Genomic DNA, 18,952 nt, shown 5'->3' on the forward strand with positions numbered 1-18,952 from the left:
GCGATGGGAGACAGGGCTCGCGACGTTCTCGTGCTCTCCGACTTCAACAAGAAGATTTTTCTAGACCAGTGGTCTACGCTGGAGGTCCTCTATACATTCCCTCTCCTCCGCGACCGACTCTCACAAATCAAAAATTCGAAAACAGAGCGCTCCGAAAGCTCTCCTTTTCTTGTCAACAACGCCTTCTCTTCGAAACCCTCCTCTCTTCTCTTCCAACTCCCATCCGCCCACTTCCCCCTTCCCTTCTCCCTCTCGTACAGCTCTTCCGGAGTGATGGCTCCCTCCGATAGCAACCATTCTTCCACCGTCCACAAATCCATCTCGACGACGTCGTTGTCGAAACACTTTCAATCCACTCATCTGGACGACCAGGACGAGATCTCAACCAACGACTTCTGTAATGGCTTCTGGGGTTTGGTGAGTCTATGTTTACTGAGTCCGTAAGGAGCGTTGTGAGCTGGAGCTGGATAGGAGAGGCGGGGTGAGGTGGATGGGGGGAGGGAGTCGTGTGAGAGAGGAGGAAGGAAGGAGAGAAGGAGGAGGAGAAGGTCGCTCGTCCTTGCCTCTTTCGAGACCAGCAGAGACCGATTTCGTATCCATGCTTTACTGACATGCTTATCTTGCTCGCTGTATACAGAAAGACGAAGGATACGACGTTCTCACCGCTCGACTGAGAGGAGCTTCGAGAACAGTCGACGAGGTCAGGGGTTTCTGGAAGGAGAGGTAAGCTCATCCTTTTCCTCTGTTTCCTCGAACCATACAGCCCTTCTCACACTAACCTCAACCTCCTTTCACAGAGCCGCCATCGAGGAGGACTACTCTCGAAAACTCCTCAAGCTCTCCAAGCAGCCTCTCGGGAGGGACGAGATTGGGTGCGTGGCCTCCTTCTCTCTCTCTCTCTCGAGCTTGCTCCTACAAGAGAAGCTCAAAGCTGACAGATTTCTTCCTTTCCAGTTCTCTTCGAGTCGCTCTGGATACTCTTCGTACGGAAACTCAGTCTCAGGCTCAAGCTCATCAGGAACTCACGGATGCGATGCGAAGTGACGCCGAGGTCAGCGAGCTCTCTCTCCCCTTCTTCTTCCTCCTCGCCCCCTTGCACCACGCTGGACCCAGAAACTGAAATGGTTTCCTTCTCTTGCTCTTCTTGAACGTACAGGGACCCGCTGTCGACTTCATTCAAAAGCTCGCGGGCTTGAAGAAGAACGTGAGTCGCCTTCTTCCTCCTTTGTTGAGCTCAACCCGAAGCTCCCTCCCCTCTGCCTTTCTCTTCGACTTGAGCCTCAAAGGACTCAGCTGATTATCTCCTTCTTCATCTTTACCAGTCCCAATCCACTCTGGAACGAGCTTACAAGCTGAAGAAGAGCCAGGAGGGATACGTGTCGAAGGTTCGTTCACCTCTCCTTTCTCCCTTCGTCATAACTCGAGCTCAGCCCGTCCTTCCTTCGTTCTCCTTCCCTCCCTTCTCTCTCTGAACTCACCTCGTCCCTTCCTTTTATCGTTCCCGTCTACATCCCAGGCTCGAGAGAAGTACCACCAAGAATGCCTTCGCATCAACTCCTACACCGCTCAGACCTCCCTCTCCCAAGGTCGAGAACTCGACAAGGTCGCCTCCAAGCTCGAGAGCGCTCAGAGGAACATCGGAGCCAACGAGAGGGACTTTGGAAACTTTGTCAAGACGTTGACGGTGACGACGAGGCAGTGGGAGAACGAGTGGAAGGGATTCTGTGATGTGAGTTCGACTTTTGGTTTCGTTCGATTCGAGCTGGACGTGCGAGGGAGAGCTGATCGCTGCTTGGTTCGATGGGTTAACAGCAAGTTCAAGATCTCGAGGAGGAGAGAACCGACTTCATCAAGGACATCGCGTGGTCTTATGCGAACGCTGTTTCGTCGGTTTGTGTGACCGACGACGAGGTACCTTCCTTTCTTTCTCCTCCCTCCTTTTCCTCGGACGACGCTAACCTCCTTCGTTTCTACAGGCATGCGAGCGACTCAGAGTTGTTCTCGAAGCTCTGGAACCTCACGTCGAGTCCGAGACGTTCGTTCGAGGCTATGGAACTGGGTCGAAGATCCCTGGTTCGTTTCGACTCCTGCTTTTCTTCCTTTCGAACGAACTCGCCAGCTGATCCTTCTATCTCTCCTTCTGCAGATCCTCCCCCCTTTGTGAGCTACGCTGCTGGAGAATCGGATCCCTCCGAGCCGTCTTACAGGATCGCCAACTTCGCTCGAAACTCGAACAGAGCTGCTCCTCCTCCTCAAGCTCAAGCTCAAGCTCAGCTTCAAGCCCCGGCCGCACCAGCTCCTCCAGCACCAGCACCTGTCGAGCCCGAGCTCCCTTCTCCTCCAGCCACTCCTCTCCCCGTCGTCGAAGCGGCCCCTCCACCTCCTCCTTCCCACTTCGTTCAACAGGAGCAGCAACGGTCCTTCCAACCTCCTCCTTTCGAAGCTCCCCTCAACATCGCTTCCTCCTCCTCCTCCCAAGCCCCATCATCCTCGACCAACGGATACTCAGCTCCAGCTCCAGCTCCTCCTCCTCAAGGTTTCACTCCCTACGCGTCGTCGATGGCTCCTCCTCCTCCTCCCTCTCAGCAGCAGCAACAACCTCAACGAACTTCGTCGACGGATCCCTACGCGTCGAGGAACGCAGCCATGTCGCCTTCCTCGTCGTCGAACCATGCTCCCAACGGGAGCTACAACGGAGGAGGTCCTTCAGCCGCAGAGGATGACGATCCTATCGCCAGGGCGTTGGCGGATCTGGCAGCGAAGAGGCTCAGTCGAGGAGGAAGTTTCCGATCAGCCAGGAGCGGAGCGGTCGCGTCGCCAACGACGTCGAACATGGGAGAAGGAAGGTTTTCGACTCAACCTATACAGGAGCAGCAGTCGAGGAGTCGTCGTCAGTCGGTCGTCTCGAACAACTCGGACATCTACTCGCCTCCAGCTCAATCGTCGTCGAACGGAGGAGGAGGAGGAGGAGGATTCGCTCCTGGACATCGACAGAACCCAAGTCTCGTCCCTCCCATGGCAGGATCTACCTCAGCAGCCCTCGCTCAGTCTCAAGCAGACTTCGATAGGAGGTCTCGTCGGTCGATCGATTACAGTCAAGCCGCCGAATCCATCGTCGGACAACACCCTTCGTCGCGTCCAAACTCGCCAGCTCAGGCTCGAGCTCCCTCTCCTGCCTTCATGCAACCTCCCGTTCAACCTCCCTCTCCTCTCCCTGTCGACGCAGTCCTCTCGAGGTACCAGCAGGCGTTCCCAGGCGAGACGAGTGCGCACTCGAGGAAGAACTCGACGTCGTCGAGGATGTCGAGGACCTCTCAGTCCGGAGCTTCAGGCCCTCCTCCTCATCAGCAAGGAGGAGGAGACTCAGCGAGGAGTCCAAGTCCCGCTCGAGCTGGGTTCGTAGGAATCGGAGCAGGAGGTCGAAGTCCTAGTCCTCAACCGTTCTCGCCTCCAGGACGATCTCCTTCCCCGGCTCCCGACGGAAACCAATGGCAGCAACCTCCTCCTCGACAACCCTCCCCTGCTCCCTACCAACAGCAGCAGCAGCAGATCCCTCCTCGTCAACCTTCCCCAGCACCGTCGTCGAGGTCGAGCCACATCCCTCCGAGACAGCCGTCGCCAGCTCCAAGTCAACGACAGTCGATCGGACTCTCATTGGGACCGGATGGAAGCGTCGCTCACGACGAGATGGCAGAGACCTACCGTCGTCAACAACAGCAGCAGCAGGAGCAGCAACGTCAACAGGAACAACTTCGTCAGCAGCAACTTCAGCAGCAGCAGCTGTACCAACCTCAGCAGGCGACGAGTTCGAGACCTCCTCATCCTCAGCAGCACCAACCTCCTCAAGCAGCCTCTCCCGCTCCTTCCCTCGGCTACGGAGGATACACCGCTCCTCCACCTCCTCAGGGGCAGTACGGTTACGCCGCCGCCGCTCCTCCTCCTTCCCAGTATCAAGGCTACCAGCAACCTCCTCCTCAACAGCAGCAGCAGTACCCAGCTTACGGAGCTGCGCCAGCTCCTCAGCAAGCAGGCTACCCTCCCAGGCAGTCCTCGTACGGAGCTCCCGATCTCTACGGTCAGCAACAGCAGCAGCAGCAGCCGATCCAACGAGCAGCGAGTCCAGCTCCCAGAGCGCCTAGTCCTGCGCCGCCGCCGATCCAGGCTGCTCCGGCGGAGGTGGAGCAGTTCACGGAGGAGGGGAAGCCGGTGATCTTCTATGGTTAGTTCTAGTCCTCGAGGTTGAAGGCGGGAGACGAGAAGGAGGGAGAGGAAGGTGAGACGGTCGACGCGTCGAAACCGAAAACTGACTCGTTTCGTTTCCGTTCTCGTTCTGATCTGAACAGTCAAAGCCCTCTACGACTACACCGCTACCATCGACGAGGAGTTCGACTTCCAGGCGGGAGATATCATCGCTGTGACGACGTGCTCGGACGACGGGTGGTGGAATGGGGCTTTGTTGGTGAGTGCACCTTTCTTTCCTTCTCTCCTTCTTTGTTTCCACTTCGAAGGGTCCGAGAAGACCTGGTACTGACGGACGCTTTTGGTACTGCAGGATGAATCGAGGAGGATACCTGGAAAGAACGTTTTCCCTAGCAGTGAGTGTTTCTTTCCTTGTCGTCGTCTTTTCCCTTCTCGCTTCCTGTTTTTCGATCCTGACTCCTGTTCTGCGCTTCCCCCTTCTCAACATTTTGTGCCCTTGCTAGACTTCGTTACCGTACGTTTCCCTCTTTCTATCCTCTACCAAACCCTTTCCCTCCCGGCAGCTCGTTTCCTCGCTGACTCGTCTCCCTCCGGTCTCCTTCCTTTCTTCCGTCTCACAGATGTTCTAAAATCTCTTTTATCTCCCACTTTCATACTCCCCTGTCCTCTTCATACCTTCTTTTTTTTGCGTCTTCGGAGAGGGAAAGGACGCGTCGAGGAGGTGTCGGTTTCGTTTCAGTTCAGTGTTTCTTGTGCTTCCTTTCCGCTCAACTTTTCTTCGATATAGCTCGACTCGATGATTATATACCCCGCTCGCGATACGTACGTACATAGATGAATCTGCGTTTGGTGAAGTAGGGGAGTGAGGGGAAGAAAGGTAGACCCGTCGAGCCAATTCCGAGTGAAAGCAATTCAGCCACTCTGTTTCCATTGAAGTGAACTCTGCTAGGTTCTACTAGGTGGCTGAAGTTCAGATATGCACCGACTCCAATCGATCGTTTTCAGGTTGGGTACGGCGCGGCGAGACGCGGTTTGGAGGAAAAGAGGGTTGAAGAGGGACGAGCTCATCAACGCGTCACTTTTTCCTCGAAGCAGCTTCGTTTTTGCTTTCTGACCCTCCAGTGCTCAAGAATCTGATGCAATCTTTCTCTGTTGGGAAAGTCTGCCCAGATTCCTCACGGCCTCACCTCTCTAGAAGAGAAAACTCAAGCTTGTTTGGTTCGTCCCGTCGCGTCTCTTTCCCCCCTTTCTTTTCCCCTTGATCTCCTCTCTCCCACGTTGCCGTCTCCGATCTCCTGCCCCTTCCTTCTTCCACCCCGGTTGCCATACAGCTGCGCGACTACCAAGACAAAGAAGGACGAGGCCAGCGTCTCGTTGGCCGTCCCCAAACCATCACCTTCCTCCCTCTTCTCTTTCTTCTTCCCTCGTCAACTCTCCCGAGCAGGTCTCATCCCCACTTTCCTTCACTACTCACCTTCCTAATCTTTGATAGATATCCTCCCCTCTAAACCCATCAATCCTTCAGCAATGCTCTTCCAAGTGAGTCGTCGAGCCTCTTCCTCCCCTTTCGCACCGATTCGAGCTCACCTTCCTTGTACGGCGAAACAGTCCTCCCTCTTCGCTCTCTCCCTTCTCGTCGCTGGATCTTCAGCTGCTCCCATCCCCCAGAGGCGAGAGGTCCCTCAGGAGCATTCGTATATCCTCTTCGTCTCTCTCGGCGTCAAAGAACGAGGTTGACCTTTGATCCTTTCTTTTTCCTTCCTTCAGCCACGAAGCCATCCTCACGGCCGTCCGAACACTCCTCAACCTCGATAACTCACTCTTCCAGATCCAAGACCCTGTGTTCGGTCTTCTGGGAAACGCTGCTGCCCTTGGAGGAATCGGAAAGTGAGTGCAACGGCGTCGATTTCGAGGGAACGCTCTTGCTGATTCGCTCTTCCTCTCGCACCTTTTTTTTAGCTTCCCTGGAGGACCTGATTGTCTTCAGACTGGTACAGCAGATGGTGAGTCGAGATTACATCCCGTTCAAAGTCTCTGAGAGCTCTTTTTCGCACCACGTCGTCGTCGTGCTGAGCTGACTTCTCTCGCCTTCCTATGCTCCCCATCATCTCTCAGTCGCCTTCACCAACGCCAAAGCCGCTGGAGATATCGCTGGGATGACTTCTGCTCTGCAGTTCCGAGCTCTCGAGCGAAACACTGGTGGTGAGCTCGACGCGTCGTCTGGATTCTCGCCGCTGTGAACGAAGAGCCTGCTAACTCCCTCTTTCTCGTTCGTCGTCAACAGGAGTCGGAACTAAGTCCGTTCTCTGTAAGTCTATCTACTATGAGGCTCTGATGACGGCGGCCAGGTCGGCTCGAAGCTAACCTCTTCTCCCTCCTCGTCTTTTCTATCCAGGCACCGCCTTCACTCCCGCCAACCCTGAGATCGCTGCTCTCACTCAGCACCAAGATCCCGCTTCCGAAGGTGCTGCTGCTACCAACAAGGCTATCGTTCTCGAGCTTGCCAGGCAGATCAACTCCGTTCGTCCCTTTGGTCCGTTTGATCTTCGTTCGCGACTGACCTCTTCTTCATTTTTGATCGCGCCCCTCAGGTCGGTGGTGATCCTCAAGATGCTCTTGACACCGGAACCTTCGCTCCCGGTATGCCACAGTGGCTCGATCTTCTGCGACGAAGAACGAAACTGACTTCCTCCCTTTTTCGTCTTCGCAGGGGACCTCGGAGACGTGACTGGAGCCGGAAACACCTGTGACGATATCACCCCAGAAGGATGCATCTTCACGAAGAACCTGATCGTCTTCGACGCTACTCCTGAGGAGGTGAGTCGCCAGAGGTCCTCCCACTCGGGCGTCACGTCGCGTCGGTTTTTGCTCACCTTCCCGTCGCTTGCTCTCAGATCATCGCCGCCGTTGCAGGAGAGACCGCTGCTACTCCCGTTGCCGTCGAGACTCCTGCTGCTACTGAGGTCGTTGTCGAGGATGCTGCCGAGGTCGCTGAGTGCCCCCCAACCGTTACCGTCACCGGTTCGTCTCTACTTTCCTTTCGTTCAACTCAAGATTGACTCAGAATGCTGATATCGAACACCTCCTCTTCTCGTTTTGATCAGTTACTGCTGGTGAGCTAGTCTTTCTGGTCCAAGTCGCATCAAGAAAGCTTATGTCGACCAGAAACTGACGCGTCTTGTCTTTCTTCTTCGACCGAATTTCTCCTTGCACAGACGTCGCCATCGCTACTGCCATCGCCGCCGTAGTAGACACTGCTCCCGCCGCTATTGTTACCGCCGCTCCTGTCGTCGCTGTTGGTGGAAACCTCCAAACCGTAAGTACTTCGAAAGTTCGAGCCGTTGCGTCGCCTTCTTTTTCGTCGAATCCTCTTGCTGACCTCGTTCTCTTACCTTTTCTGTTAAACAGTTCACCGGAGCCATTGGAGGAATCGCTGCTCCTACCGTCGTGACTGGAGGTCGAGGATTCCAGGTCGAAGGCAACGCGTCGTTCCCCAACATTCAAAACGCTCTCATTCGATCTTGCGATGGTGAGTCCAAGAGTGATGTACTTTCTAGTACTAACTCGACCTACTGACGTGGCCGTTTTCTCTTTCTCTTCACGTAGTCCAAGGAAACAAGGTACGCGTCGACGGCTCGAAAGTTGGATAAACCCGCTCCCTGATTACTGACTCCCCCCCCTCCTACTCCCTCGCAGTGCAAGAACGCTGCCAACGCTCAAGTCGCTGGAGTCGTCTTCGACGACTGTACTGCCCAGCAGGTCCAGTGCGAGATCCCCGCTCGAGCTTGAGCCTTTTCGATTTTTGGTTGGTTCTCGTAGTAGTTAGTCCGAGTCGATGTACATGCAGCCTCTTGATCGGAAGCCGATATCGAAGCTCAAGCTTTCAGACGATTAAGGTCGGAAGACGGAAGGAAAAGCCTTCAAACTATGAGAGCCGACCCGAAGCAAAGTCAAGACGCGTCCAATTTCAGTTGTCCCGCAACGCCATTTTTCTTTCCTTCCCGCTTCCTTCACACTTCGGGAGGAGTTTTTCGAAAACGAGAACAACATTCCCTTCCGATATCCTTTGATCCCTTCTGGATTGTCACAATTTGCATCTTCTACCCTGACCGCCCTGATTCAAAGAAATTCGGATCTGCTGATCGCTCCCTTCCCTCCTCCATCCCTTCCCTGGAACGACGATCCCACTTTGCTCTCCAACCAAATCCATCTCGTGGGTGAGTGTTTTCCTCGCTCGAGCCATGTAGCAAAGAGGAAAGAGGTGAAGGAGAGAAACTGACCCGTCCCGCTTTGTTGTTCTTTCCCCCCTTCCTTCCCGCATCCTTGGCAGTTCAGCTCTTCCCAAACCAAAACGAGCACCCTTCCACCCTCTACCATGTCTTCCTCAGAATCAGACGGAAGCCTAGCAGCTTTGCTCATCGAAGGAAACACCCTCACTCGCTTCAAAGGTCGGATGGCGCTAATGGACGTCGAGTCCCCGTCCGGTTCGTTCCCTCCTTCTTCTCTCGACCTCCTCCCTTCCCCCACTCACTTCTGCTCCTCGTTGCTTTGCTTCTACGTCCAGATACGGAATCGTGCAAAAGGAGAAAAGCCAACTGGCGAGCTCGCGTGCAGAGGTTCTACGTGAAGAGGGCGAAGGAGATGGAGGAGGAGGAGGCAAGGAAACAGATGTGGAGGGACAAGTTGGCGAGGCTGAGCCTGGCAAGGGGAAGCTTTAGGAAGGACGGAGGAGTTGTGAGAGTATAGTGGGTTATGATGAAGATGAAAGTACGTCCTCGGGGCTTCTCAAAGTGTGAAGGAACAAAAGGATGTGCAATAGGGTCGTAAAGCGAAAAAGCGGGAGAGTTGCTTGCGAGTAGAGAGAAGAGGCAGTGCAAGCAGAGGTATAGAAGGTAGATGTCATAATTATGTAAGAGCTGTGAGAGAGTATCGAAGAAAAAAGAAAGGTCGAGAGGTGAGCATCTGAAGTGCTACCAACGGCGAAAGTGGGAGGGAGAGAGGGAGACAACGAACCGTATTTGGGTCCTCCTCCGCCTTCAGGGACGGTCCAAGTGATATCTTGAGTCGGGCACTGTGGAGGAAAGAAGAAAAGGAACAGAGGGGGGTCGTCAATCGAGGAAAGAGGGAGAGGGAGCGACGAGAAAAGAAGGAAGACGCGACGAACCTTGATCGAGCAAGTCTTGCAGTGAACTGACGAAGAAGAAAGAACGAAATCGTAAGCCTCGATACAAGAGACAAGAAGAAGGGAAAGAAGCAGGATGAAGAGGGACGCACTGCAGTTCTGCGAGTTGATGATGAACTTCTTCCCGTCGACGGCATCCGGCTCCTCCGAATCGACGTATTCGTAGACTCCAGCGGGACAGGCACTCTGAAGAAGACCGGCGTACTCTGTAAGGAACAAGAACGAGGTATAGGAAAGAAGTCAAGGGTCAGCAAGTCGTCGAGGGGGACGAAAGACCAAGAAGCGACGCGACGAGACTTACCCTTGACGTTCGTCTTGATGTGGGATTCGAGAGCTCCGGGCTCCTTGGAAAGGACGAGATGGACGGGCTGGTTCTCGGCATGGTTGGTAGCAGTGAGGTTGACCGAAGTGAGGATGTCGAACGAGATCTTTCCGTCGGGAGGAGGGTAGTCGATGGGCTTGCACTCGCTGTGGGTCGAAGACGGAAGGAGGAGAACAAAAGTCAGCTCGACGATCGAAGATCCTCGAAGGTGAAGAAGCAGAGAACGGACCTAGTCTTCTTCGTCGAATCGTAATCCTCGACCTTGTTCCTAAACGTCCAGGGAACTCGTCCCTTCAACAGCAACGTGTCGACTCCAGCGTAGGCCATTCCTCCGAGGTTTCCGAGCGGGTTGTGGAAGCTAGGTCGAACGTTTCGGACCTCGTTGAGCTCCTTCCAGATCCAAGAACCCTTGACGGCGGTCTCGTAGGAGGACATGTCGATGGGAGCTTCCGAAGCGGACTCGGAAGCGAGAGTGAGCTGCTCGAAAGCTGCCTCTCCGGCGAGCATTCCAGACTTCATGGCGTTGTGAGTTCCCTTGATCTTGGGGACCTGGATGAAGATCGAAGAGAAAGGGAGAGAGGGTGGTCAGCGGCGAGAGGAAGGAAGGTCGACGCGACGTCGAGCTTACGTTGAGGAAACCTGAGGAGAAAAGAGCAGCAAGGTCAGTTCGAGACGGATGAGAGAGGAAAGTGGGCATGGACAAACCAGCTGAGCATCCAATAAGAGCTCCTCCGGGGAAGTGAAGCTTGGGTATCGACTGAAGACCTCCTTCGTTGAGGGCTCGAGCTGAAGAGGGAGAGGGAGAGGGAGGAAGAAGTGTCAGTCGTGGGTTCGACGAGAAAAGGGTTGGGTGGACAAACCTCCGTAAGCGAGACAAGTTCCTCCTTCCAGCAACTTCTTGTAGTAAGGGTGAAGTTTCAGACGCTAGAGAAGAGCGGGAAGAGAGGGGAGGGGAGGGAGGGAAAGTTCAGCGACGCGTCTCGACGAGAAATGAAACGAACGAAAAAGCGAACGAACCTGGAACTCCTTGTACGGACTCAGGTAAGGATTCGGGTAGTCCAATCCAATCACGACACCCAAGCTGACCATGTTGTCCTCCATGTGGTAGATCCATCCTCCTCCATACGTCTTGTTGTCGAGAGGGTATCCCAACGTGTGAACGACCTTTCCAGGCTCGTAAACCTCATCCTTGACCTTCCAAACCTCCTTCAACCCCAACCCGTACGTCTGAGGATCACAGTTCTCCCTCAACGAGAACTTGTTCTGAACCATCTTGGATAGCGATCCGTGAGCTCCCTCTCCGAACAGAGTGATCTTGGAGATGAAGTCCATTCCTGGCTCGTACGACTCCTTCATCTTGCCGTCCTTGTCGAGCCCGACGTCGTTGGTTCCTACTCCTCGAACGGATCCATCCTCGGCGTAGAGGATTCGAGCTCCAGCGAAACCAGGGTAGATCTCGACTCCCAGAGCTTCGGCTTGCTCTCCCAGCCAGGCGGTGACTTTGGAGAGGGAGACGATGTAGTTTCCCTTGTTGGACATTTGAGGAGGGTGAGGCATGGGGATGGAAGAGTTGGGGAAGAGCCATCGCATGGTGGAAGAGGTGGCCATTTGGTTGAGCTGAAGAAAGGAAGGAGGGAGGGAGAGAGGAGAGGCGAGACGTGAGCTTCGAGAGGTCGAGGAGGCAAGAGGTTTGAGAGAAAAGGGACCTACAGGAGCTCCCATTTCCTTCCAATTCGGTAGCAGCTCATCGAGAGCTTTGGTTTCGATGACAGCTCCAGAGAGGATGTGAGAACCTGGAAAGAAATGGAGAGGAAGAGGCGAAAGAAGGGGTGTGAGTTTGGAGGGAAGGAGCGAGGAAGCTCAACATTTTTGAGAACAAAGACGACGTCTATAGCTCCTCTCTCCACCTTCAACAGCCCAATCAACTCCCTGCTAGAGAACAGGACTCGGATACCCTCCCCAAAGAAGCTGTAGTGAAAAATTGAGACTCACCGACCTCTGCTCCCTTCTCGAGGACGATAACTCGTTTCTCCTCGCCTCCTCTCTCCTTCTCGAGCTGTTTTATCCGTATAGCAGCACACAGTCCAGCCGGTCCAGCTCCGACGATACACACGTCCACCTCGTCCTCTGCTCGTTCCGGAGTCAAAGAAGGGAACTCGTTCGAGAGCGAGAGCGAAGAGCTGAAGTTGCGAGGACGAGGAGCGAGGAGGACGAGGGAGGAGGAGGAGGAAGGTGAGGAGGAGACGAAGGGGAAGGAAGATCGAAGGAGGACCGAGGATGAAGAGCGAGCCGCTCGACGAAGGGCGAGCATGATGAAGACGAGAAGAGCCTTCTGAGAGAGGGTAAGAGGTGGTTGTCGATGGTGATGGTTGGGAGGGAAGAGTCGGGGAAGGAGAGTCGAGAGCTGACCGGTAGTCGAGAAGAGCGAGGTCGATGTTTCCACGAGCCAATCAAACACCTCGGGAAACTCAGCTCCTCAGCGGAAGGTTTTCACCTCGAGGTGTCCTAATTCGAGCTGAGACGATGATGCTATAAAAAATCACAGAAGTCTGCGAACCAAAAAGGGACTGAAACTCAACGGACGAGTGAACGAAACGGAAATCGACGCGAAGAGGGCTGAAGGAATCGCCATGAATCGACGGGGCAACCTCTACGCTTGGAAAACTCAACTGGCACCTACCTCAGTATCTCCTTTTTCGGGGGACACTGGCTCAAGGAGCAGCTCGCCCACCAAAACTGCTCGAACGAAACCCGCGGCCATCGCAACGCGTCCGTCTCTCCGCTTCCTCCCGCTGCTGGACATCCCATTGAGGAAGACCGCTGGGGATAGAAGCCAAGGTTTCGTTCATCAACGAGATCGAGAATCAAGACGGACCCGATAACTCTTCGCAGCGAGATCGAGCTCGCAAACTCGACTCGACGACGCGGATTCGACATTTAAGGACCAACGAAGAGGAAAGGTGGAGAGACTCGTTCGTGCATCAAAGAAGGGAGAGAGAGAAAGAGAAAATATAAAGAAGAGGCCTAAGCTAGACGACCGAGAATGGACTGAAACTTCTGAGAAGGGCAAACAGCAACAAACGGAGGAAACCGTCGACTCGAAACCTCTAGACTACTGGTCGATAGTCGAAAGCTGCCTAGCGATCTTCTGAGCGTTGGACTTCATGGTCTCGACTGTTGTGAAAACGAGATGAGAAGACGGGTCAGCGTGAAAGAGGGAGGAGAGAAAGAAGGAGAGGGAGACGACGAACCCTGCAACTCCAATTTACGGATCTTCGAGTTGGCCTCCCGGATCTCCTCGGTGAGGGTGGCGTTCTTTTCACGAAGCTGAGTGGGACGGAAGAGAAAGGAGAGAGGATCAGTTACTCGTTCGACGAGACGAGGTCGCGTCGTTCTCGAGAAGACGGCAACGAAGAAAGAGACGGACGCTCACAGCTTCCTTCTCCTGATCATCCTTCTTCTCCCCAGCTCCATTCGACGCAGCAGCAGCCTTCACCACCTCCACCTCTTCTTTGTCGCTATCCTCCTCCTCGTCGTCCTTGATCTCCAAATCCTCCATCTTGGGGAGCTCCTCCTTGACAGGCTCAGGCTCCGACTTGGGAACGACGGCGGGAGTAGGAGCGGGAGCGGGGATGGGCGCAGAAGCGAGAGCAGGTGCTGGGGTAGGAGTGGGGAGGGAAGGAGGAGCGGTTGCGCTCTTAGTAGGAGTAGGAAGGGAGGAGCTGGTGGGCGAAGGAGCGGCCACGGAAGTGGCTCCGTCCTCGAGAGAGACGAGAAGAGGTTGAGCGGTCTTTCCACCGAACCATTCCGAAGCGGTGAGAGCTGCTTCGGAGGAGAGAGCTGGAGGGAAGATGTCGGCCTAGAAGAGATAGGCACGAAGAAGAAAGGAAGATCGAGTTAGAACAGAGAGACGCGACCAGTGAGACGAAGAGCAAGAACGACTCACCTGGAAGTTATCGGCCTTCCTAGGAACGATGAAACCCAAAGGCTCCAGAGTGCTACCACTGAGCTTGAAAGCTCGAGCAACTTCGTTCTCGGACGTCTCGAGAGCTCGTCGAGGGAGGAAACTCATTCCTCGTTGAGCGTGAGCGGATCCGTGCTCGGAGAGAGGGAAGAGGTTGTCTTCCTCTCGAGAGTACTCGTAGAATCGGATGTTTCCTGTAGATGCAATAAGGAGAAGAGGTCAGACTCGAAAAGGAGCGAGGTGAAGAAGGAGCGAAGAACGAACCGTCTCCCTTTCCAGCGAGGAAGAGCTGTGAGAAGACGAAGGGGAAAGTACGGTAAGCTCTTGTCGTTGTGAGTGAAGGTGGAAGCAAGGATGGATACTTACCAAATCGTTGGCTTCCGAGTAGAAAGGCATGACGACTCCCGAAGACTGCAAGGTGGACGGACGAGCGTAAGATCAGTTCGAAGTTGAGGCAGCGTGCTGAGAAATTCAAACCAAACGCACCTGATCAAGCGTCAACCCTCGAACCTCCGTCAGTCCTCCAGTCTCCCAGATCTTGACCTGTCGATCGGATGTCTTGCTGACTGTGATCCCATCAACCAACGAGATGAGACGAAAGCTTCGTCAGAACCAAAGAGAAGGACGGAGAGAGGAGACGCGTCGAGAGTTCGAGTCGAAACTCACATCCGGTGGTAACGATTCGATCGTGGACTCCCAACCAAGCGACCCTGGATCCCTTGACTCCAGCATGTCCATCGGTGATCCTGATAGGAGCAGTTCCAGATCGAGGATCGAACAGACGAAGCTTCTTGTCTCGAGAGGTCTGAATGAAACGAAGGGAGGTCAAGGTCAGCTCGAGCTCGTTTCTCGTCTCTTTCGCCTCAAAGAGATAAGAAGGAGCGAGAGTGATAGGCTGGAAGGGTACGTACAGTAGCGAGCAAAGTTCCATTCGAGTTCCAAGCGAGACCCTGGATCGAATCCCCGTGAGCTTCGAGAGAGATCTGAGGAGCCGACGTGTGGGTGATGTCCCAGAGTCGAACGATGTGATCTCCCGAGGCGGAAGCGAGAACGTTGGAAGCAGTGGGGTGGAAGAGGACCTGTCCGACTTTCCTATGAGAGGAAGAAGGAAGCAAGCAGCGAGAGATAGACGAGAAGGTCAGCTCTCTCGTTCGTTCACCTCGTTCGCCTTCCTCCTCCCCTCGCCTCCCACCAACGAGCATCAAACCAAACCAAAATAAGCGTGTAACTGGGTACTAACCTTCCGCCAGCACTCATCTTCTCCTCAGGTTCCCAATCCTTCGCCACGAACCCATCATCGCTCCATCCCTCGAAGTCAGCAGCTTGGACCTTCCAGATTAAGACCTTTCCGTCCTCTCCTCCTGAAGCCACGACGGAATCGTCAAAGGGAGACCAGTTGGTGCTGAGTACGTCAACAGAAAAAGCGAGAAGGGAGTCAGCTCTCTTCAAATCTCGCGGAATGAGAGCAACGAGCTCTAGAGAGAGGGGAGATGAAAGAGGAGGAAAGGTGAAGCTCACTCGAGGCTGTTCCATCCCAAAGCGTAATTCAGGTGAGCTTTTCTCTCGTAAAGGAAATTATAGAAACCAAGGTGGACCTACACAGGAGCTGAATGACCCCTGCAAAGAGGGAGCACGTCTGGAAGCTTGGAAGCGACGGAGCCTCCTTTGGCCGAAGTTGTCGAGCTGAAGGGCGTTGCGATGGGCAGGATAGCGAAGGCTCCTCCTCCTGCGACTTGCCAGTTGATACTCAGGTAGGTCTGAATAAAGGCAACGAAGAGAAGAGTAGGAGGTTTATAGTCAGCTTGGAGGAGTGAAGGATTGGGGGACGAGGAACGAAGGAAGGAAGGAGGACAAGGAGGAGCTCGAGGCTCCCCCTCCCTCGCTGCCCTTCCCTCCTTCGCTCGCTGAAAATGAGATCAACTCACCCCTCCAGCAGCCATCATGTTGGTATCCCAAGCACTGTTGGAGACCTGATTAGAATCAAAACATAGCGGATGGTCAGCTCTCGTCGTTCCATCTCTCCTACGAGCTCGTTCCCTTCGCTCCCTCGCCCTTTCTTTCATACCTCCCTCCCTCGAATCACAAAAGCCGTAAGGCTCACCTTAACATTCTCGTAAGTGTTCTCCTTCTTGACCTTCTCGGCGTACACATGTCTGTGGAAAACCGAGCGAAAGGGGAGGCGTCCGTCAGCTTCAAACGAGGAGGGAAGGACGAGAGATGCGATGAACGAGAGCTTGGAACGCACCTGTATTTCGACTGTCTCATGAACCGCGACATCTTGGGATCGTTTACTGGATGGGAGGGTAAGAGAGGGAGAAAGAAGAGGGAAACGAAGTTCCTGAATTTGCTGGGAGATGGCAGTTGGGAGGAAGGAAAGGGGAGGGAGACGACCGAGCTGGCAGTCGATCCCTCCTCCTCCCTGAGCGCTGCGTTTCATTGGTCGCGTCGCACCCTTTTCGTGCTAGAACCAGGTTTTGAAATATATAAGCCCCTCTGTCTATGTAGGTAATAAGTAAATAACGAGATCCAAAACGAAAGATTCTAAGGTTCCACAACAGCCTCGTCCTCCTCGACGGGCTGTTTTTGCTTCGGCTTCGGCCTCTGCTTGGCCTTCCCTTTAGCAGCAGCAGTTGGTAGAGGAGGAGGATCCAGCAGTTCCTTAGGTGTCGTAGCTTTGTGTTGGGTGATGAACTGGGCACGAAGACAGAAAGAAACCGGGTGTCAGCGAACGCGTTGGAAAGGGAGAAAGGGAGGGGATGCGACGAACCTCCTGGGCTCCCTCGTTGAACCCAACGATCTTGCGGCACTGTCGAAGAAGAGGTTTGGCTCGGATGGAGTGGATCGTTTCGGAGGATTGGAGGAACTGGACGAGATAGCTGCGAGGGAGGAAGAGAGACGGGAGGTGAGATTGTGCGACGACGAGAAGAAGAGAGGAAGGAAGAGACAACGAACCGGTAGCAGAGCTCAGCTCGGAAGTTAATGTAGAGAGTTCGGTTGTATTTCCTCTGTTCGAAATGATGGCGGTCGGAAAGAAGGGTAAGGAGTCAGCGGGTTTGAAGAGGAAGCAGAACGACGCGACGAGAGGAATTCGCATCTCGTCCCGTTCGAGCCTGATGCTCGGGGTTCTGAAACGTAAGAAGAGATGACTCACCTCGTGAGCCCTCGTCTTCTCAGCGTACGCATGCGATCGATGCACCACCCACTCTCCACCCATCACGTAAAACTCAATCCCGCTGAGGTGCATTTCGTAGAGACAGGCAGCCTTGTTTCCTCCGTAGCCGATAAACCTCTCGTCACAGAACGGAGGACTGAATCGAAGAAAGAAGGAGAAGAAAACGCAGAAGGTGAGTCGTTGTTCGAACGAGGCCGAGGGGAAAGAGGAGACGAGGACGAAGAGATGGACTCACCCGACTCGTGGGTAGATCACATAAGGCTCGTAGGCGTGTTGGTACGAAGTTACTCGATACAGGTCGGTGGTGGCTGAGGCGTAGAACTGAGTGTAGTTGGTACCTGAAGGGAAAGGAAGCAGGAGAGATCAGTACAAGTTCGCGCTCGAGCTCGAGCTCGAGCTCAAGATGAGAAACAACTTACTCGAATGACCTGGAAGCCAAGACCGATGAAACGAGTCAATCTTCCCGTCTGCAACGAGTTGAAGAAGTTCCTGTAGAAGCGAAGAAGGGAAGGACGTCAGTCGTCGAGTCGCGTCGTTCGAAAACTCTAATTGATTCAGAACCTAAGAAGAACTCACCTCCTTGTCCTTCGGGAACTCATCAGCCTCCAGTCCATCCTCCTGAACGACATACTCAAACGCAGGAAGCACCAGAGCCGCCTGCCCAGTTCTCAGCAGGGTCTTCAACTCCCCAGCTCCCTCTCCTCGAACCCTCTCCCTGAACGACGAAAGCAAGACGAAGTCGACGTCGAGCATGAGGACGAACTCCGTCCGAGCGAAGAACCGGGCGACGTTTCGAAGGAGGTTAAACTGTCGAGGGTGAGGAGAGACGACCAGGTGAATGTCGAGGTAGAGGGAGAGGAGAGGGTGCTCGGTGTAGAGAGCTTGGAGGGATGAGAGGAGGTCGTCCGGGGGTGGGGAGAGAGGAACATAGAGGGATGCTGAGACGGGACCTGATGGAATGGAGAAAAAAAAAAGAGAAAGTCAGCTTTGATGTTGAGCTCGGATCGAAATCGAGGCTCTCCTTCGCGTCGTCGCCTTCCTCCCCATCTTCATCTCCACAGTTCTCGCCCTCGGATCTCCCACCTTGGACTCGGATAGCATGAGACGTTCGATAGGAACTGTGCTGACCTCTATACCGTTCTACGAGGGTTACCAGCGCGTCGAACCTGTCGGCCGTCGCCAGAGTTGTGACGGTGATGTCCTCCTCCTCGAAACCGTTCCCTTCAAGCCCACTTGCTCGAAGGAAGAAGGGCACAATCTGCATAGGGTGGAGGGCCTTCCCGAAGATTTTGGAGTAGAGGGAGGAAGTTGCGAGGTGGAAGAAGGAGGAGTCGGAGATGTGAGGGAGTTGGATGGAGGAGAGGGAGAGAGGGAAGTTTGTGTTCCAGGGTAAGGGGTCCGAGGACGCTGGGATGTGGCCTGTCGAGAGGTGGTTGGATAAGGAGGTTGGTAGGAGAGATCTGGAGATGTCTTTGAGTAGACTTTCCGTGTATGGATCGTCTCCAGCTTCGGTCCATCCTTGAGACCAGCTCACTCCCACTCCTCTCAGCCCTCCAGGTCCTCCTCCTGCGCGTGATGAGCTTGATGGGGTTAAGATCCTGATGGTCGAGTCGAGAACGGCAAACACGATGTAGAAGATGACGAGCCATCTTCCGATCTTCCATAGACGAGGAACGAAGGCTCTTCCAAAGAGGGAGGAAGGAGGGTTGAGGAGCGAGGAAGAGGAGGGATCCGTTCGATCAGAGTTTTTGCGACTCGTCCGTGGCGAGGAAGAGGAGGAAGAAGGGAGCATAAGGAGAGGGATGAAGGAAGGTAAGGAGAGACTCCCTGAGTCTACTAAAAGAAGGTGGGCGTTGGGGAGGAAGGAAGGAAGGAGAAGAAGGTTTGGGCTGAAGGGAAATCAAGTTGTGAGCTCGCCTCTCCTCCTCCGGATTCGCAGCGTCACGTCCCATCCACCCCCAAACCACCACGAGCTCATAAGTTAGAATATTGAGCGAAAAAGGCAATGATCTTTCTGATCCAAGGCTGGAAATTCTCCGAAAGGGTGTACAGCCTCTGATAAGGAACGATCGATCAGCTGAGGAAGGAGGGAGGAGGGAGGGCTGAGTTTTG

At 54.3% G+C, this 18,952-nt stretch overlaps 6 protein-coding genes across 6 annotated transcripts; 2 read left to right on the plus strand and 4 right to left on the minus strand.

Moving 5' to 3' along the window:
- The first annotated feature begins 190 nt into the window (after nucleotides 1–190).
- On the plus strand, nucleotides 191–4,577 carry BDY24DRAFT_57747 (uncharacterized protein). Its single transcript, XM_076644999.1, has 9 exons — nucleotides 191–417; nucleotides 638–723; nucleotides 798–872; nucleotides 955–1,051; nucleotides 1,157–1,204; nucleotides 1,323–1,385; nucleotides 1,517–1,729; nucleotides 1,813–4,219; nucleotides 4,344–4,577. The coding sequence occupies exons 1-9, from the start codon at nucleotides 274–276 to the stop codon at nucleotides 4,529–4,531; spliced, it is 3,321 nt and encodes a 1,106-aa protein (XP_076496706.1). The 5' UTR covers nucleotides 191–273; the 3' UTR covers nucleotides 4,532–4,577.
- On the minus strand, nucleotides 4,573–5,054 carry BDY24DRAFT_388876 (uncharacterized protein). The gene has a single exon (XM_076640440.1). It carries the CDS (start codon nucleotides 5,030–5,032, stop codon nucleotides 4,838–4,840), a length of 195 nt encoding a protein of 64 aa, XP_076496707.1. The 5' UTR covers nucleotides 5,033–5,054; the 3' UTR covers nucleotides 4,573–4,837.
- Nucleotides 5,055–5,595: 541 nt separating this feature from the next.
- BDY24DRAFT_441337 (uncharacterized protein) lies at nucleotides 5,596–7,989 on the plus strand (the record flags this gene model as incomplete). The annotated part of the gene is made up of 15 exons (XM_076644599.1): nucleotides 5,596–5,739; nucleotides 5,809–5,894; nucleotides 5,968–6,087; nucleotides 6,160–6,203; nucleotides 6,316–6,402; nucleotides 6,485–6,508; nucleotides 6,596–6,720; nucleotides 6,792–6,840; nucleotides 6,911–7,017; nucleotides 7,095–7,221; nucleotides 7,305–7,313; nucleotides 7,416–7,516; nucleotides 7,609–7,729; nucleotides 7,807–7,820; nucleotides 7,897–7,989. The coding sequence occupies exons 1-15, from the start codon at nucleotides 5,728–5,730 to the stop codon at nucleotides 7,987–7,989; spliced, it is 1,119 nt and encodes a 372-aa protein (XP_076496708.1). The 5' UTR covers nucleotides 5,596–5,727.
- A 1,004-nt stretch (nucleotides 7,990–8,993) lies between these two features.
- CIR2 (electron-transferring-flavoprotein dehydrogenase) lies at nucleotides 8,994–12,165 on the minus strand. Its single transcript, XM_076640441.1, has 12 exons — nucleotides 11,697–12,165; nucleotides 11,415–11,497; nucleotides 10,722–11,321; nucleotides 10,565–10,628; nucleotides 10,410–10,490; nucleotides 10,333–10,343; nucleotides 9,934–10,253; nucleotides 9,684–9,850; nucleotides 9,475–9,588; nucleotides 9,365–9,390; nucleotides 9,214–9,271; nucleotides 8,994–9,116 (listed from the first exon to the last, which is right to left on the minus strand). The coding sequence occupies exons 1-12, from the start codon at nucleotides 12,013–12,015 to the stop codon at nucleotides 9,106–9,108; spliced, it is 1,854 nt and encodes a 617-aa protein (XP_076496709.1). The 5' UTR covers nucleotides 12,016–12,165; the 3' UTR covers nucleotides 8,994–9,105.
- Nucleotides 12,166–12,522: 357 nt separating this feature from the next.
- Nucleotides 12,523–16,077, minus strand: BDY24DRAFT_388880 (microtubule binding protein). The gene is made up of 15 exons (XM_076640442.1): nucleotides 15,914–16,077; nucleotides 15,770–15,821; nucleotides 15,594–15,638; nucleotides 15,268–15,425; nucleotides 15,187–15,192; nucleotides 14,909–15,070; nucleotides 14,580–14,760; nucleotides 14,335–14,473; nucleotides 14,155–14,234; nucleotides 14,035–14,079; nucleotides 13,933–13,957; nucleotides 13,651–13,862; nucleotides 13,138–13,563; nucleotides 12,956–13,031; nucleotides 12,523–12,878 (listed from the first exon to the last, which is right to left on the minus strand). The coding sequence occupies exons 1-15, from the start codon at nucleotides 15,943–15,945 to the stop codon at nucleotides 12,817–12,819; spliced, it is 1,701 nt and encodes a 566-aa protein (XP_076496710.1). The 5' UTR covers nucleotides 15,946–16,077; the 3' UTR covers nucleotides 12,523–12,816.
- A 56-nt stretch (nucleotides 16,078–16,133) lies between these two features.
- Nucleotides 16,134–18,724, minus strand: BDY24DRAFT_57862 (glycosyltransferase family 49 protein). The gene is made up of 8 exons (XM_076645000.1): nucleotides 17,924–18,724; nucleotides 17,417–17,790; nucleotides 17,260–17,329; nucleotides 17,076–17,178; nucleotides 16,820–16,976; nucleotides 16,621–16,673; nucleotides 16,436–16,544; nucleotides 16,134–16,359 (listed from the first exon to the last, which is right to left on the minus strand). Exons 1-8 carry the CDS (start codon nucleotides 18,630–18,632, stop codon nucleotides 16,210–16,212), a joined length of 1,725 nt encoding a protein of 574 aa, XP_076496711.1. The 5' UTR covers nucleotides 18,633–18,724; the 3' UTR covers nucleotides 16,134–16,209.
- Nucleotides 18,725–18,952: the final 228 nt, after the last annotated feature.

Source organism: Mrakia frigida (assembly GCF_051309035.1).
Source record: "Mrakia frigida strain ATCC 22029 unplaced genomic scaffold BDY24scaffold_15, whole genome shotgun sequence".
In the NCBI taxonomy this organism is placed as follows: domain Eukaryota; kingdom Fungi; phylum Basidiomycota; class Tremellomycetes; order Cystofilobasidiales; family Mrakiaceae; genus Mrakia; species Mrakia frigida.